Source organism: Rhinoraja longicauda, chromosome 11 (genome assembly GCF_053455715.1).
Source record: "Rhinoraja longicauda isolate Sanriku21f chromosome 11, sRhiLon1.1, whole genome shotgun sequence".
Classification (NCBI taxonomy): Eukaryota; Metazoa; Chordata; class Chondrichthyes; order Rajiformes; family Arhynchobatidae; genus Rhinoraja; species Rhinoraja longicauda.
The window spans coordinates 29,510,138-29,527,289 of record NC_135963.1 but is presented as its reverse complement, the minus strand read 5'-3'; the positions used below and the strand labels follow the sequence as shown (position 1 = coordinate 29,527,289).

Genomic DNA, 17,152 nt, shown 5'->3' with positions numbered 1-17,152 from the left:
CCACCACCAAGATTGCCAGAATATCCACTTATCCCTATACCACATTTTGGCCTGTGTGTCACCAGCGTCACCCCTGAATTCCATTTTAACCATTGGTTGCGTTCACCTCCACGCATTCAAATCCATCAAAGGTGGGGGAGGGAAAGGGGGCTAAAAATAATAGCTTTGGTCTTCTTTATATTCAAGTTGAGTACCTTTTAATTTATTCATAAACTAGAAGTCCAACAGCAAAGAGGCTTATGTGAAAGTATGAAAAATCATGGAGATCCAAATCTTGGATATCATCAGCATGCAGATGGGAGGAGAGCCCCTGGCTGGAGATAATGGCAGGAAGAGGAAGTTCCATATAACTGAATAATGGAATTGCCAACTGTTTTGAAAACTGCTGAGAACTTGTGGTCAACAAAGAGTTTTAAAATGCCTTGATCAAGGAGGATATCATTTTTAAAACACCAGAAGATGGATTTTTTAACTTCTCTAAATCCCATCCAGATTGGTGACATTTTTCCATTTTATCTGCATCCTGAATATTATCTCTAATCCCAATTTATGAGTTCAGCTCTGCCGTTTGAGAAATAAACATCACACCATGTAACCAACTTGAGGAATTGTTGAGTTGCATCACTCTTATGAAATGTTAAATGAGATCCTGCCTATTCTTTCCATTAATTCTGGTAGATGAATGGATCACATGACATTATTCAAAGCCTGGCTATTCCATTAACGTTCTACTTTCTCTTCGTTAATGATATACTTACAATTAACACCACCAAAAGCTGATAAAATTGATATTTACTCTGTATTTCTTGTGATCTTTGTGTGAAATGGTTGTCCCGTTTTCTTACATTTTCTTACTCAATATTATTTCAAATCAGTAATTTTTGTTTCTCCATTGCATGTTTGTGTGATGTAATGAGGCGCTCATGAACTCAAGACTTTTGAATTGCTGTCTCAACAACATTAAGTAAGATGTAACTTTTTGTATCCAGTCATAATTTTCTTTCACAAAGTCAAATGTAACAACCACTTAAGTTACATTGCTAAGGATGAGCCAATTTAAGGCGTAGTATTTAATCTGTAGCTCTGGATGTTCCTGTCAACCCATCCTCCAATCAATTTGTCCCGCCCCCTCCCCGGACATCAGTTTGAAGAAGGGTCTCGACCCGAAACATCACCCATTCCTTCTCTCCCGAGATGCTGCCTGACCCGCTGAGTTGCTCCAGCATTTTGTGTCTACCTTCAATCATTAACCTTATTCTATTTTTAATTAACATGTCCTTTTTGTTGGGTTATCTTCAGGTTGTAGCTGACACAAATATTACTGCTATTGCAAGCCAGCTTGAAAATATGACGACTAACTCCAATTTGAGTACACCATCTGACGTTAGAGTGGAAGACCCAGAGTAAGTTTATGGCAAATTGTTTTGAGCCCTGCAAGCATGCCCTGTTGTCCTGTGCTGTGAGTTAGATATTTTCATTCTCCAAATCTCTGCCTTCAACCACATCCTACCAACATATTATTTTATTGAAGAATCTACACCCTACTTCTGTCACATAGATATTTAGCATAAAGAAGGGCATGTATTCAGAAACTATCCACCAAATATAATAAAGTATACAATGTTAATAATTTGTTCATAGAAGTATCCTATCTGATTCCACCTGTTGAAGAACAGGATAGTGTTCAAGTTACAAAGTGAAGCACCAATAGCTAAAACAGCAGAATAGACGAACAAGATAAAAGACCTTGGACCAAATCCTTTGTATTACCAATTTCACCTGGTCTTAGATTATTGGTAAAGAAAAATAAAGGAAAACGTTGAATTTATTTGATCACTTTTTTTGTAGTCACCCCAAGTTATATTTATTACTATTTTTTGGTAAACCCATTTTAATGTTTTTGTGTAATCAGATATCACTGATTCAATCCAATCTGGGATTAATAGTTTATCTAACCATGAAAGTACCCCAAAATGAACATTTACATTTATATAGTATATTTCACAAGACCAAGATATCTCAAATATTTCTAGCTAACAGGGTACTTTTCTAGTCTATTCATTATTTTGCAGCTGATTTGTACAAAGCAAGGGCCCACAAATTACAATTTGATAATGACCAGGTGATCCCTTTTTTAAGACCTGGAGGAATTAACATGGAGCAGGAAGTAGTCAATAACTCTGAATGTTCTTTGAAGAGCTTGGAAGTGCCTTGGAAGTTTCTTCATCTGTCTGAGAGGACGGTTTTAATATCTTACCCGAATGTCTACATATTGTTGGCAGAAAATACTTTAAAATGCGTTATATCCTCCATCAGTAAGTAGTGCATCTATATAAATCATTTTAGTTAAAATATTTAAATCTTTAAATGCTAACCTGCAAACGTGTAAATTGCAAAAACAATTTTTCCCCTGCAATGTCCTCTATTTTAAATTCAGGCAATTTTGAGAAATCTGACATTTGCCTTCTATTTCACATCTATCTACCTATATTATATTACTAAAACTCTCATCTTGTTTGTCTCGCTCGTGTTGTTTGTCCCGTTTTGCGTTTCTTGTGCGCTTTTTTCTTCTGTTTGTGTGTGTGGTTTTCACCCACACACACACACGATAGGTCGACAATTTTAGGACTACCTTACTAACCATTGTCCTGGGGACACTTTCATCCAAGTATCATTCAAATTGGTCTTATATTTTTAAAGTTAGAGAGATTTAAAATTTTACAAATTGCCTTATTAAACCGATTGCTTGCCATGTTCAGCGTGTGACGACACAATGGGACTCGCCCGAGTGACGGCCAATGAGGAATGCGCTCATCTGATACTTACGTGTCGCCAACGGCTCCGCGCCTGCGCAGCTGGGTCCCGTTCATCTAACATTTGTGTCGCCCGAGTGGGGGGAGTTCAATTTCAAGTGCTTACTTACGTGCGCAGAACAAACGGGTCCGAGCCTGTGCAGTTGGGGCCCATTGATGTTCGGGGGGAATGGGGTGGGTGAGTGGGGGGGAGGGGGGAGTTGAGGGCTGGGGGGGGAGGGGAAGGGGAGTGGGGGCGAGGGAGGGGAGGGGAAGGGTGGGGATGGGGGCAACGGAGGAGGGGAGAGGGGGAAGTGGGTGGGGGGAGGGTTGCTCCAGGAGAGGCCCGCAGCAGAGACTTGGACCCAACGGGTCCACCTCAGTCTAGTAAAACATAAAAACCTCGGCACACAACAAATACTCAAGGCTTAAATGATCAAGTTTTCAAATAAGCCTGTAAATGTTTGAGAGGCCAATTTCCCTGGAATAATCAGAAGGCAGTGTAAATATAGAAAGAGAGTCAAGGGCCTTAACATACAACACCAACTGAAGTTTTCACAGATAAATGGATAGTGTTTCAGACCAGTTCTGTCTATTCCCTGATTAGCCAAGCCAGCAGACCTTAAGGAGGCACGTGAGGGCAGTTGCAGAACAGTAATTATCTTTTTTAATCCAACATGACCAATTCCCTATTGTTCTCAACAGTTCTCTTACCCTTTGTCTGCATATGAAATACAGAATAGGGAGAACATGGTGCAGGAAGGAAGCAGACCGGTAAGAAAGTATGGTGATATATAAGGACCAAGGATATGTCACATGAAATATTGCAGAAGGAAAAGCACAATTGTAGCTTTGGAAATTTTGGCGATGTGAACCTTTGAGGTAGAAATAAACTTTGTGAATCAAAAAGTCAAACAATTCTAAAATAGATACTTTAAAACATCTTTAAATGTCAACGTGCAAACCAGACACAAGGCAAAAAAAAAACATAAAATATGGTAGGATCAAGAATATTCTCTTACTCAATCTTTTGGGTACTACACAATATTCTAACCTTACTCTGCACAAGCATCTTTTCCAATTTCCCTTAAGCATTCCCTTGGACATCTCCGAGTTTCAAAGTAAAAACCTGATTTATATAAATACTCTGTTTACTATTGATGGAGGATATACATTATTAATCTTTTAAGGTATTTTCTGTTCTAAAGTTGTTCAAATATGAGTAATATCTCAATCTGATACATAGTACTCTAATAATTTTTTTAAAAGTGACATGGAGAAATACTCTGAATAACGTAATTTTACAATTCAGACCACCACAGTGTACAATGATAACTTTAGAGAAAGGACCAGATGGACTTGGATTCAGTATTGTTGGAGGACATGGAAGCCCCCATGGAGACCTACCAATCTACGTTAAAACAGTGTTTGCCAAGGTAATTCTGTAATTAATATTTAATTTCTTGCTAATATTTAAACATTCCAAAAGAGAACAGGTAGAAACAATTCTCCTCACTATTCTAAAATGCTCCAAATGGTTTATCTTCAAATTTTATTTCTCCAAAGCAAACTGTCTGTAGGTGTAGAACAACTGGACTGCATGTAAAGGAATTTCATGGTGCACATATGACAATAAAGCACCACTGAAAACAACAAGCTTGATGAGATTATGCAAACTGTTATAACTATCAAAATATGTCTTTGGCCTTGACAATTAAATTTGGATTCTTCCCAGTTCAAATAGCTGGATCAGTAGTTTTTCTTTTAGTAACTGGTGATTTCAACAGCTGAGGTAGATTTTTTACTTTCAGGTAATTTAACCTAAAAGAAAGCTTGATTTAGAAATGGAAGCAATTTGTTTGAGGAGCTACTAATAAAACCTAATGCTATTAATTTGAATGGGAGTTTTTGATTTGAATTGAATTGAATACTTCATTCACATGTGACAAGTCACAGTGAAATTATTTGCCCATAAAGGGTGCTTACAAAGTTACAGATTTCCCCCCGCACTCCAGGTCCTCTTTTGTTCTTCCTGCCCCCTCCCTCTTGGCACTATTCCCCCCCCCCCCCCCACGCCGGGTTGTCCATTGTTTCCCCCCTCTCTCTCATGGTGGTCCCCCCATGCCAGGTCCTTTGTTCCTCCCCTCAGCAGCGGCGTCCTTTCTCTCATGTGTCTGTCCTTCTTCGTTAGTCGTAGGATGTAGGAAATTTAACGAGACTGGGCATATCCCCCTGCTGGGATGTCTAGAACCAGGAATCATAGCCTCAAAATAAGGAGTTGGCCATTCAGTATAGGGATGAGAAGAAATATCTTCACTTTGATACTACTGAATCTTTGAAATTCTCCACACATTTGAGCTGCAGAGACTCAATCAGTGAGTATATTCAGTACGTAGGTTGCTCGATTTTTAGATGGATCTAGATAAACTTGGAAAGTGGGCCAAAGATTGGCAGATGGAATTTAACATGGAAAAAGTGTGAAGTGCTACATTTTGGTAAACTAAACCAGGGCAGGACTTGCACAGTAAATGGCAGGGTCATGAAGAATGTTGTAGAACAACAACTGGGCAACAACTGACTGTTGTAGAACAACAACAATATAGGAGTGTTGTAGAACAACAGCAGCAGAGTTGCTGCTTTACAGCGCCAGAGACCCAGGTTCGATCCTGACAACAGTTGCTGTCTGTCCAGAGTTAGTACGTTCACCCTGTGACTGCGCAGGTTTCCTACGGGTGCTCCAGTTTCCTACGACACTCCTAAGATGTACAGGTTTGTAGGTTAATTGGCTTTGGTAAAATTGTAAATTGTTCCTCGTGTGTAGGATAGTACCAGTGTGGTTGGCACGGATTCAGTGGACCTAAGGGCCTGTTTCCACGCTGTATCTCAAACGTATATAGTCTAAATTCTTAAACAGAGGGACCTGGCGGTACAAAACATTGGTGAGGCCACACTTGTGTGTAGTTCTGATCACATAAGAAGGTTCCGATCACTTAAAGATTGCTATAGAAGGCTGGAAAGGCTGTAGAAAAGTTTCACAAGGATGATAAAAGGGCTGGGTGACTTGAGTTACAAGGAGAGACTGAAGCTTTTTTCTCTGGAACATTAGGAGGTTGAGAGGTGACTTTATAGAGGGGCATAAATAAAGTGAATAGTTAGAAAAATCTTGAAACAAGGTACACTTACAATCTTTTTTTTCCCCCCAGGATAGAGGAATCTAAAATTAGATGGCATAGATTTAAGTTGAGAGAAAAATGTTAAGAGGACCTGGTTTCACCATTTTCACACGGAGGCTGGTGGATATGTTGAATGATCTGTCATAGGAAATGGTAGAGGTGGGTGGAATCACAACATTTAAAACATTTGGATAGATTCATGGATGGAAAAGGTTTACAATATAGGCTAAACGCAGACAAATAAGAGAGAGAGAGAAGAGAGAAGAGAGAAGAGAGAGAGAGAGAGAGAGAGAGAGAGAGCGAGAGAGAGCGAGCTCTTTTCAACTGCTGAGTACCAGATGTAAGTGTGCGGGGAGGCTCAGCAGGTCACATGGCATATGTTAATTTAATTCAGTGACAGAATATTTCTGCAGTGCAACTTCAGTAATGTCGTGGAGCTGCTAAACAATGGAAAAAAATCTGATCGTCAAAAGTATGAAAAGTTCTCCTTTAACGAAATAACTTAACGATTGAGATGTATAATAAGAACATTGAGATATAAATTTTAAAAAATAATAAAGAATTTTTTAAATAATTATTCTGATGACATTAAACAGCACAAATATCGAGTTTTCTTTTATGCCAGAGAAGATGTTCACCAGTAATTATGACACATGATATTGATAAAACCTCAGTTGTATCTCATTCAAAACTTGGGGCTTATAGGGAAGATGAGTGTAACTTCCATCTGTGAAGACTAAGACCCCCTTCACCACCTCCACCCCAATAATTTATTCCAGACTCAAAGAACTTCTATAAAATTGAATTGTGCACTGTTGTCTTTTTGCAGGGAGCAGCGACAGATGACAACAGGCTGAAGCGAGGAGATCAAATTCTAGCAGTAAATGGGGAAAGTTTGGAAGGTGTCACACATGAACAGGCTGTCGATATTCTGAAACAACAAAAAGGAACTGTAACGTTAACAGTGTTGTCGTGAACATAACAATGTGGACATGATTAATACTGGTTTACCTGTTAAAATTCTGCCAGGAAGTGATGTTGCATTGCCAAAAGCTGGAATATAATTCAACTATGATTGTGTGATCTTGGACCTGAATTTGTTCTTTTATTGCATTGTAGTAATAGTCATTATTGCTCTGTTAAAGGGAGAGATAACTAAATTACTGTGCATCAATCACTGTGCTTTTGACGTGAAAAACTGTTGATTGATCTTACCCAGCTGCAGCTTCTTGACAAATCTCACCAAGTGCTTTCATATTGTGTACCACATAGCTACAGCGAATCGCAGAATCTGGAGTGCCTAAGTCTGATGTTGGATACATAGGGATATATTTTAGTCTTCAAAACTGGGGCAATAATCCATTTGAGCAGATCACCCACTCTTTGTAGAACCCATACAAATTTAGTTCATTGACTTTACTCTTTTCCCCCATGTGTTATGTCTGTAGAACAATTTATTTTCCTTCCCTTTTTAGTTTCTGATCGAAACTTGTGTTTGAATTTTTAGATCTGATTTTGAAGTCCTTGTTTTGGTAATGAATTGCATATATTTATAACATGAATCTTCTTGAGTCTAATTAAATAAAAAATATGTGTCCCAGATGATCATTTATCAGTTTTAACTCATTTGCTCGTAATATGCAGGCTTAATTAACCTTTTCAATGAGTATTTATAGATTGGCAATATGAATTCATTGGCTCATTCACAAAGCTCACTTGGAACCAATCCATGATTATTTTCTCATTTATCTGTTGTCTATGAACCTAAGGCAAACAAAGTTTAAGATTAACTTTTAATCCTCTCTTTTAAATAATCAATGTGGGAACTGGGGTCTGTGGGGTCCAAATTGAAAAGGGAGAATTTTCACCCTCTGCTTCTTATAAATGTGTTGCAGAACAACACAATATTGTTGAAATCAAGCAAGGTGAAATGGAGCCTGCTGAACGTGGAATCATAGCAGGTCATAAGAGAATAATCTTCCTTTTAAAAAGAACCTACGGATGCCACTCTAGTCTAGTAGATCTCCTGGGCTACCTGAAATGGAAGATATTTCATTTGTAAGATGATAGAGATTGATAACACCCTAGGAGATTGTGGAAATTACAAACTTGGGACAAGACACGAAAGGTAAGTCAGATCAAATTATTGAATATGCACCATCCCCAGGTATTTTCCCCTGCAACCCCAGGAGATGTAACACCTGTTCCTGTACCTCATCCCTCACCTCCATCCAGAGACACCAGCAATCCTTCCAGGTGAGACAGAGCTTCAAGTACACCTCGTCTAACCTCATCTACTACATCTGGTGTTCATGGTGTGGCCTCCTGTACATCGGTTGGACCAAGCATAGACTAGGCGCACATTTCGCTGAGCACTGGCACTCAGTCCACTGAGGTCTCCTGGATCTCTCGGTTGCTAACCATTTAACCCCCCTTCCCATTCCTATACTGACCTTTCTCTTTAAGGCCTTTTCAATTTCCAGAGTGAAGCCACATGCAAACTGGAGGAACAGCACCTCATATTCTGCTTGGAGGAGCTTACAACCCAACGGTATGAACTTTGAATTCTCCAATTTTAGGTAACCTCCTATAACCCCCCCCCCCCCCCCCACCTTTTCTCCCCCACATTTCCCCCCCACTTTTCACCCCCCCTCTCCCTGTGCCCCACCTAGACTGCCACCTATTTCATTGCTTCCCCCCTTATCTTCTGCTACTTTCTTCCCTCGTGCTTCACTATTTGCAACTTTTCAACCATTTCACGTTTTATCTCTGGCCTTTGTTCCAACTACCTATCTACCAAATAAAACGTCCTAATCTGCATCCACCTATCAGTCTGAAGAAGAGTCTTGGCCCGAAACATCACCTTTCCATGTTCTCCAGAGATGCTGCCTGACCTGCTGAGTTAATCCAGCATTTTGTGTCCTTTTGTATATTAACCCGCATCTGCAGTTCCTTGTTTCTACAAGATGTTAAAGTGAGTTCAGCATGTTCTCTGAAATCACAATGATGCTTTAATCACACCTGCCACAGCAGAGGAAAATATCCAATCACATGATAGTATTCCGGCATTCTGACCCTCATATTAAGCATCTTTGTGCAAAAAGAAATGTATTTTTTTCCCTTCGGGTCCTACTGAGTTACTCCAGCATTTTGTGTCTCTCTTCCATGGATATTCTACAACTGGTCAAGTGGGTGTTATCAGAGCTGGAACGCTGAATGTTACTGGACTTCGATCCTTCTTTGCTCTGGTCCAATATTTTGGCAGGCTTCTGCTGAGCCTCACAATTAGACTTTCACTGTTCTATCAACTGCTGTAGAAAGATGGAAAATGAAGGGAGAGCAAAGGTGTGCAACCTCTTGCAAAGGAAAAACACTGAGTCACTCTTGGTGCACAATGACAATTCGCATACACTAAAAGTGCTTGGAATGCAAAATAAAATACATATTGCTGGAAACACTCAGCGGGTCAGGAAAGCGAAAGAAACAGCTTTCCAGATTTGAAGCCTTTGTCAGAAGTGAGAACGTTCTGAAGAAGTATCTTGGACTGAACTTTGTTTCTTGTTCCACAGATACTGCCGACTTGCTGAATGTTTCAAGTATTGTGGGGTTTTTCATTTCAGATTTCCGACATTTTCAACAGGCTTCACAATACAGCCAAATCTTCAGTTTAGCCAGTGATCATTTATATGCACTCCGCTGGATAACGATTGCACACGAACAGCGGCTAATTTCATCACCTCCTCCCCTCCTCCATGTCCACTGCTTGCTCAATATGTTAGATTGAACAGTTACCACCAATACTCCAGGTGATGTCATGCAACTCTTCCTGTATTTTATCAGTTTAAACATTTGTCGAGGGTTGGGCCCTTATCAAATACTTTTCATTTGATTTTGACATTGATATAAGCTGAGGAACCAGACCTATAGAGGAGTGCAAAGAACCAGCTGAAGGGGTAAATAAAATATTGTTAACCAAAGTGATAGGTAACATAACCTTGAGAAGGTGCCTTTAGACAAAGATTTCATAAAAGTTATAATTAAAGAAAACTTGCAATATTTGTAAATGGTCCACGATTGTGAATCCCATCTTAAATAGGTATGAGTAGAAATGTTACTTATTCACAGCCTGCTAGCAAATACGTTTAATGTTCTATGATCATCTTTTCTGTAAGTTCAGATCTGGTATTCTGAAGGTAAATATCATCACATTGGTGCATTGCTTCCATGCCACTGATCTGTGAAAAAGATGTAATGGTATCAGATTAGCCCTAACAGATGGCATTCTACAACCAGTAACCAAGTCTTTTCATGCTGGAAGAGACAGCACTTGGCAGGCTGGGTTTCCATGGCAGCAGTCTGAGAATCTATGGCAGAAGTCTTAAGGCCTCAGCAATAACTCTCCAGCTGCCAAATGCTCCAGAATAGGCCATGGACTGCAGCAACTATTTAAATGTATACAAATGAAAAACAGAAGCCCTGCAGCAGAAGGTGTAAAGACAGACGCAAAAGCAAAAAATATATAGAATCCATTGGGAAGGAATCACTTTATGAAACAGCTGGGCCATTTTGGATGTTGTCAAGCAATATGTTTTATTTAGACATGACTTGTGTCAAGTATTAATGTGACCGTAATTATCTAAAATAGGAAAGAGTGTATTATCAATGCAAAAGCAAAATCCTGCGGATGCTGGAAATCTGAAAACATGACATAAAATGTTGGAAATAAACAAGTCACGAGCTATCAGTTATAGGAGAGACAATCAAGACAGCATGATCACTTTTTAAAAAATCAGACAAGGCACACAGTCATACAATGTTACGGATGTGAACACATGCCCAATCCCCAAATTTAAATTCCTGACCCTGACCCCACATAAGCGATACTGTGTATTCCAACATCATTATTGCAAAAGTAACCAGTCAAATAAAATGGAAATTGGCCTTTCTGCAAGGTATCAAGTTAAACATCCAGGCCACAGTTTGGATTCAAATTAAATTTGGTCAAAGTTATTAATTTTATGATGGGCAACTTCGCGAGTTCTACTTTATATGAACTATGTTATTTTCATGCAAATATTATTTTAAAATGGAAATTGTGCGGAATGAATCTCATCTGCCAAATTCCCTCTGAATGGAATTGACTGGACAGGTCCTAATAATGTTATACTGTTCCTCATTTGTACTGCCATTTGTTACTGGCAATTTTGTCGTTGGCAGCAAATTGGACAACAGGAAATAATTTGTCATTGCTTGACATTATTTGTAATGTGTTAAGTCACTTATCTTCCTAACGGAAACTTTCCATTTGTAAAATAGCTGGTAGTGATGAAATAATACTGGATAGAACCTAAAATGCTGGAAATAGTAGGTCAGGCAGCAGATAGAGTGACAGAGTTAATTATTCAGGTCTCCATTTCTATGGATGCTGCCTGAACTGCTGAGTATTTTTAGTATTTTCTGTTTTTATTTTGGATTTCTAGCATCTACAGCTTTTCGAATTTCACTGGATAAATGTTGTCTGCATCTTGTCTGTCTGAATGGCAAGGTTGTGCCAATTATCAATTTATTACATCCAGATTGCAGAATCTAAGGCTATTTCTTTCCTAGATTATACAGTTATTCAATACAATATATGTGCATTTGGTACATTAAGGCTGAAGCCCAAGAAGTAGCTGACAGACAAATCGACCCAAAAACTCTCTGGCTTATTGTTTGACCTGTGCTGCATTAATTCATCCCAGACAGAGTAACAGAAGGTTCATAACTTTCCTTCAGAACTTTTAAGCTTGTTCCTTGTGGAAGATGAGGTAACCATGTGCTTTCACTTTAGTTTAGTTTAGAGGTATAGCATTGGGAAAAGGCCTTTGGCTTACCAAGACCACACTGACCAACGATCACCCGTTCACACTAGTTCTATGTTATTCCACTCTCTTGCCATTCCCGTCACATGAAAGGTAATTTACAGAGGCCAATTAACCTACATGCAAACTCCACACAGACGGCTGCAGAGGTCAAGATCGAACCTGGATGTCTGGTACAGATCTACCATCTGCGCCACTGTACTGCTCTTTCCTCCACAATATAGGCAGATTATCAGAAATAAATGTAAGTTTGCTGATGACACCAAAGTTTGTGGAGCTGCAATGAGGAAAGCTGCCGAAGTGTACAGCAGGATATAGATCAGCTACAGAAAAGGGTGCAAAATGGCAGATGGAGTTTAATTAAACAAGGGTGAGGTTGAATATAAGGGGAAAATGTATAATTATGGTATGACCCTTAACAACATTGATGTATAGAGGGATCTTGGTCTGTAGATGGAGTGGCAAAAATGGCATATGATTTGCTTGCCTTTGTTGGCTGGGGCAATTAATATAAAAGTTAGGAAGTTATGTTGCAGTTTTGTAGGACTTTGGTCAGGTCACCTTTGGAGTATCGTGTGCTGTTCTGGTCACCCCATTACAGGAAGAATATGGAGACTTTGGAGAGGGTACAGAAGAGGTTTACCAGAATGCTGCCTGAATTAGGGAATTAGCTAAAAGGAAAGATTGGGCAGACTGGGATTGTTTTCTCTGGACTATCAGAGGCTGAGAGGAGACCTGATAGAAATATATAAAATTATGAGAGACATAATAATAATAATAATAATAATAAGCATTTATTTTATATAGCGCCTTATCGGGTGCTCAAAGCGCTTTACAAAAACAATCAACATAAAAACAAACAGACAAACTATCCTAACGGAAAAGCGACGAATAAACAACGCCAGCGTCCTCTCACGTCAGGGTCCGGCAGTATACAACACAAAGCACAGGACACACAGATACAATTTTTACACAAACAGCCATCACAGCAATTGCTCCAGGCATACCCTCACTGTAATGGAAGGCAAAGAAAAGTCTTATCTCCTCCTCATTACCACATGGATGAGGTAAACAGTCAGACCTTTATCCCAGGATGGAAATGTCAAAGAGTAGAGGGCATGACCATAAGGTGAGAGGGTCAAAATTGTCCTGGAATTCACGATTACAGCGGAATCCCCTGTTCACGAAGAATCGCAGGTACAGTGAGTACAGACTCAGGAAACACCGGGGAGACCTCCATTGTGTCCGGAAACACGGCTAATGGGCAGGTTTGCAAGTGCGACTGAAGTAAAGGGGAAGCAAAGTTCCGCCCCTTGTACCTCCCAAGGGATTTATCATAACTTCCATTATCATAACTGCGGTCCACATCTCACCCCAGGCAGATGTTTGTCTGGCACTGGAGGGGCTGCATGCCATGGTCAACAAACACAAGAGAGTGTGCCCCAACATCTTTCATAGCTGAGAAACCAGCCGGAAGAAATCACTCCCCTACTACCACCGACCGACACGTCGTGCAGCACCAGAGGATCAAACCCCCTTGACCACAGCCACGCCATGATCAGAGATGCCTATCGTTCCATACCTCAACCTCACTTTGGTAAATTGGTCCACTTGACTGTGCTCCTTCTTCATCCAAAAAGGCCGCGATTGGAGAGCACACCCCCAGCAGTGAGGACCGCATAGAGCTGATCAGTGGATGCAAAGGAATTACTCTGGGACTGCTTGGAGTCAGTAGACTGGGCAATGTTTGGCAAAAGACCTGGAAGGAAGCAGAGGTTGATAGTGGAAGGTTGCTTCTTGGACTGGAGGCCTGTGACTAGTGGTGTGCCCCAGGGTTTGGTGCTGGGCCTGTTACTGTTTGTCATCTATATCAATGATTTGGATGAGAACATACATGACAAGATTAGCAAGTTTGCAGATAGTGAAGATGGTTGTGAAAAATTGCAGCAGGATCTTGATCGATTGGCCAGGTGGGCTGAGGAACGGTTGATGGTATTGAATACCGAGAAATGTGAGGCATTGCATTTTGGGAAGTCTAACATTGGCAGGACCTATACAGTGAATGGTAGGGCTCTGGGGAGTGTTGTAGAGGAGAGAGATCTAGGAGTGCAGGTGCATGGTTCCTTGAGGATGGAGTCACAGGTAGATAAGGTGGTCAAAAAGACGCTTGGCACATTGGCCTTCATCAGTCAGAGTATTGAGTATAGAAGTCGGGAGGTCAGGTTGCAGTTGTATAAGATGTTGGTGAGACCACATTTAGAATATTATGTTCAGTTCTGGGCACCATGTTATAGGAAAGATATTGTCATGCTGGAAAGGGTTCAGAGAAGATTTACGAGGATGTTGCCAGGGCTAGAGAGTGTGGGCTATAGGGAGAGGTTGAGTACGCTGGGTCTCTATTCCTTGGAGCATAGAAGGATGAGGGGTGATATTATTGAGGTGTATAAAATCATGAGAGGAATAAATTGGGTAGATGCACAGAGTCTCTTTTCCAGAGTGGGTGAATCGAGGACCAAGAGGACATAAGGTGAAGGGGAAAGGATTTAATAGGAATCTGAGGGGTAACATTTTCACACAAAGGGTGGTGGGTGTATGGAACAAGCTGCCAGAGGAGGTAGTTGAGGTAGGGACTATCCCAACATTTAAGAATCAGACAGGTACATGGATATGACATGTTTGCAGGGATATGGAACAAAAGCGAGCAGGTGGGCCTAGTGTAGCTGGGACATGTTGGCCAGTGTGGGCAAGTTGGGCAGAAGGGATTGTTTCCAAACTGTATCACTCTATAACCTGAATGAATACGCCACAGTTAATATGGACCATAAGGATATGTGTGGAGGAGTGTGTTCCCACAAAAAACATTTGAGTGTTCCCCACCAGAAGCCTTGGATTAACAAAGACGTCTGCAATGTTTTGAAAACCAGATCTCAGGCACTCTAGTCTGCAGAAGCAAATTTGTAGAAGTCCAGATACAACCTTGATAAGACCATCAAAATGGCTAAGCGGGACTTTTGTTCTAAACTGGAGGAAGTGGCAGATGTTTGGCAGCTGTGGCAGGGCTTACACACATTCAGTTCCAACAAGGTGTAACTAGGGTGCAGCATATCACTCCCAGATTAACTAAATGCCTCTACACATGCTTTGATAGGGAGAACACTGACGTGACCTCCTGGTACATCAGTCACAGAGGCCGATGTCAGAAGATCCTTCAGGACAATGAACTCTTGGAAAGTGTCTGGACCCGATGGTATACCTGGTCATGTTCCTAAAACCTGTGCATACCAACCGGCTGGTTTTTGCAGACACCTTCAAATTCTCAGAACGTCTTGACCACCCTATCTATATATAATGCCTCTTTCACTCTATAACATTCTCCACAGCCCTGCCATTCATTGTGAAACTCCTGCCCTGGTTTGACTTTCCAAAATGCAACACCTCACTCTTATCTGCACCATAAGCCATTTGCCCAGCTGATCAAGCTCCTGCTGTAATTTTTTATAACCATCTTCGCTATCAACAATACCACCCACTTTAGTGTTATCTGCAAACTTACCAATCATGCCTTCTACATTCTCATACAATCATTGATGTTATCGTCAATCGTGCCTTGTACATTCTCATCCAAATCATTGATAATTATTTTGTGATGTTCTTTTGTTGTACACTGATAATCTAATGGAAGAGCCTCAATGGCACAATAATCTCTCACATGCTGCACCATTTGCACTGATAGTAAGGCGCCATAAATTACTGTTGGATCCAATTATTAAAAAGATTCACTGCAGCTCACCCTCACGTTTCCTGTGAGGCCATTAATTACATCTATGATTGCTCAGCTGAATCTGAATTCTCAAAGCTGGAAGAGATAAGAGAAGCAATGTCCTGTCCAGTTTTTGTTACATTGGCCCTTGTGTCTCTCCTGGACCCTTGGCAGGTGTGATCTCCATTCTGGCATGTATCTCATTGACCACAACTTGCATGTTCCTCTGAGTGAATGTGAGAACTGCCTTCCCCTTCCCCTTCCCCTTCCCCTTCCCCCTTCCCCCCTTTTCTCCCCTTTTCCCCTTCCCCCTCCCCCCTAATCAGTGGATTTGGGGATTAGATACAATGAAGAGAGTGCCTTTAAGGGATAATTGGGAAGATTCATTATATCAACGAATGCTTTCTTGAACTTCTGCAGGTGAGAGCATATTGACTGGTTGCATCACGGTCTGGTTTGGCATGTCAAACACCCAGAAATGAGGGAGGTTACAGTGAATTGTAGCAAAGGTTTAGAGTGATATGGGCCAAATGCAGGCAGGTAGGACTATTGCATATGGCGCATCTTGGTCAGCATAGGCAAGTTGGGCTGAAGGGCCTGTTTCTATGTGGTATGATTCGTTAACTCTATGACCTCCAAGACCATCACGAGTATTGACCATTTCACAAACAAAATCTATAGGTATTGCCTCAAAATGACAGCCAGTATCATCAAAGACCCACATCACCCTGGCCACACTCTCATTTCACTCAGAAAGAAGTTATAGGAATCCGAAAACTGTCTCCACCAAGTTCAAGAATAGCTTCTTTGCAACAACTATCTGGCTCTTGAACACTAATAACTCTAACCTCAACTATGAATCTATGGTTGCATGACGGACTTTTTTTTTGTTTTGCATTACTATTGTGGTTATTTTATTTATTATATAGTTAACTAAGGGTACTGTATTTACAGGGCTGTTAAGCTGTTATATTAGGTAAGAATTTTATTGTTCTGTTTACTGGTACATATGACAATTAAATGCTTGACTAATGTCTATTCTCTGATGAATGTGTAGCAGAATGCCTAAAACTGTGTTGAATTGTGTATGGTTGCATCAAAAACTGTTTAGATCTGGTATTAACGTATGTTTCTGGGTGGAAAACATAATAGTGCCATTTCAGTCAGGGTCCTAAATTGGCATTCGTCCTAAATGAAACAATGGTTTAGACCACTAAAAAGAAAGAAATCAAATTTCTGGAATTATGTAATTATGTATTATTTTTCCAGATATGCTTTGAATTCATTTGAAATCGCAATCAAGCTCACTAACAGACATCTTTTGATAGTGAAACTAAAGCACGGTTACAACTTGAAGTAGATTATTATTATTATCAATGTGATTCAAATTGTAAGCTCCTTGTTCCCTGAAATAATTTGAAGCAGGTTTCTATCTCCTCAGAAAGAGTGAAGTCACTTTGAGCTGTGTCTGTGCGCCTCCTAGTGGCAGGTTTCAAAGCAGCTGAGATTTGGGAGCAAACTTTATGCTTGCAACAGATGTCAGGCCTGATCCAATGGCCCCTCTAA

The 17,152-nt window shown here is 40.4% G+C and overlaps 1 protein-coding gene across 8 annotated transcripts in view; it reads left to right on the top strand.

Moving 5' to 3' along the window:
• patj (PATJ crumbs cell polarity complex component) overlaps positions 1 to 7,554 on the top strand; it is a 209,155-nt gene extending 201,601 nt beyond the window's left edge. For 7 of the 8 annotated variants that reach the window (XM_078407272.1, XM_078407270.1, XM_078407269.1 and 4 more), the window contains 3 exons: positions 1,300 to 1,403; positions 4,105 to 4,228; positions 6,795 to 7,552. In XM_078407272.1, coding sequence (XP_078263398.1) covers positions 1,300 to 1,403; positions 4,105 to 4,228; positions 6,795 to 6,941 — 375 coding nt within the window. In that variant the 3' untranslated portion in view covers positions 6,942 to 7,552. Of the gene's footprint in view, positions 1 to 1,299; positions 1,404 to 4,104; positions 4,229 to 6,794 lie in introns of all 8 variants that reach the window. The other variant, XM_078407277.1, reaches the window with a different exon arrangement.
• Positions 7,555 to 17,152: the final 9,598 nt, after the last annotated feature.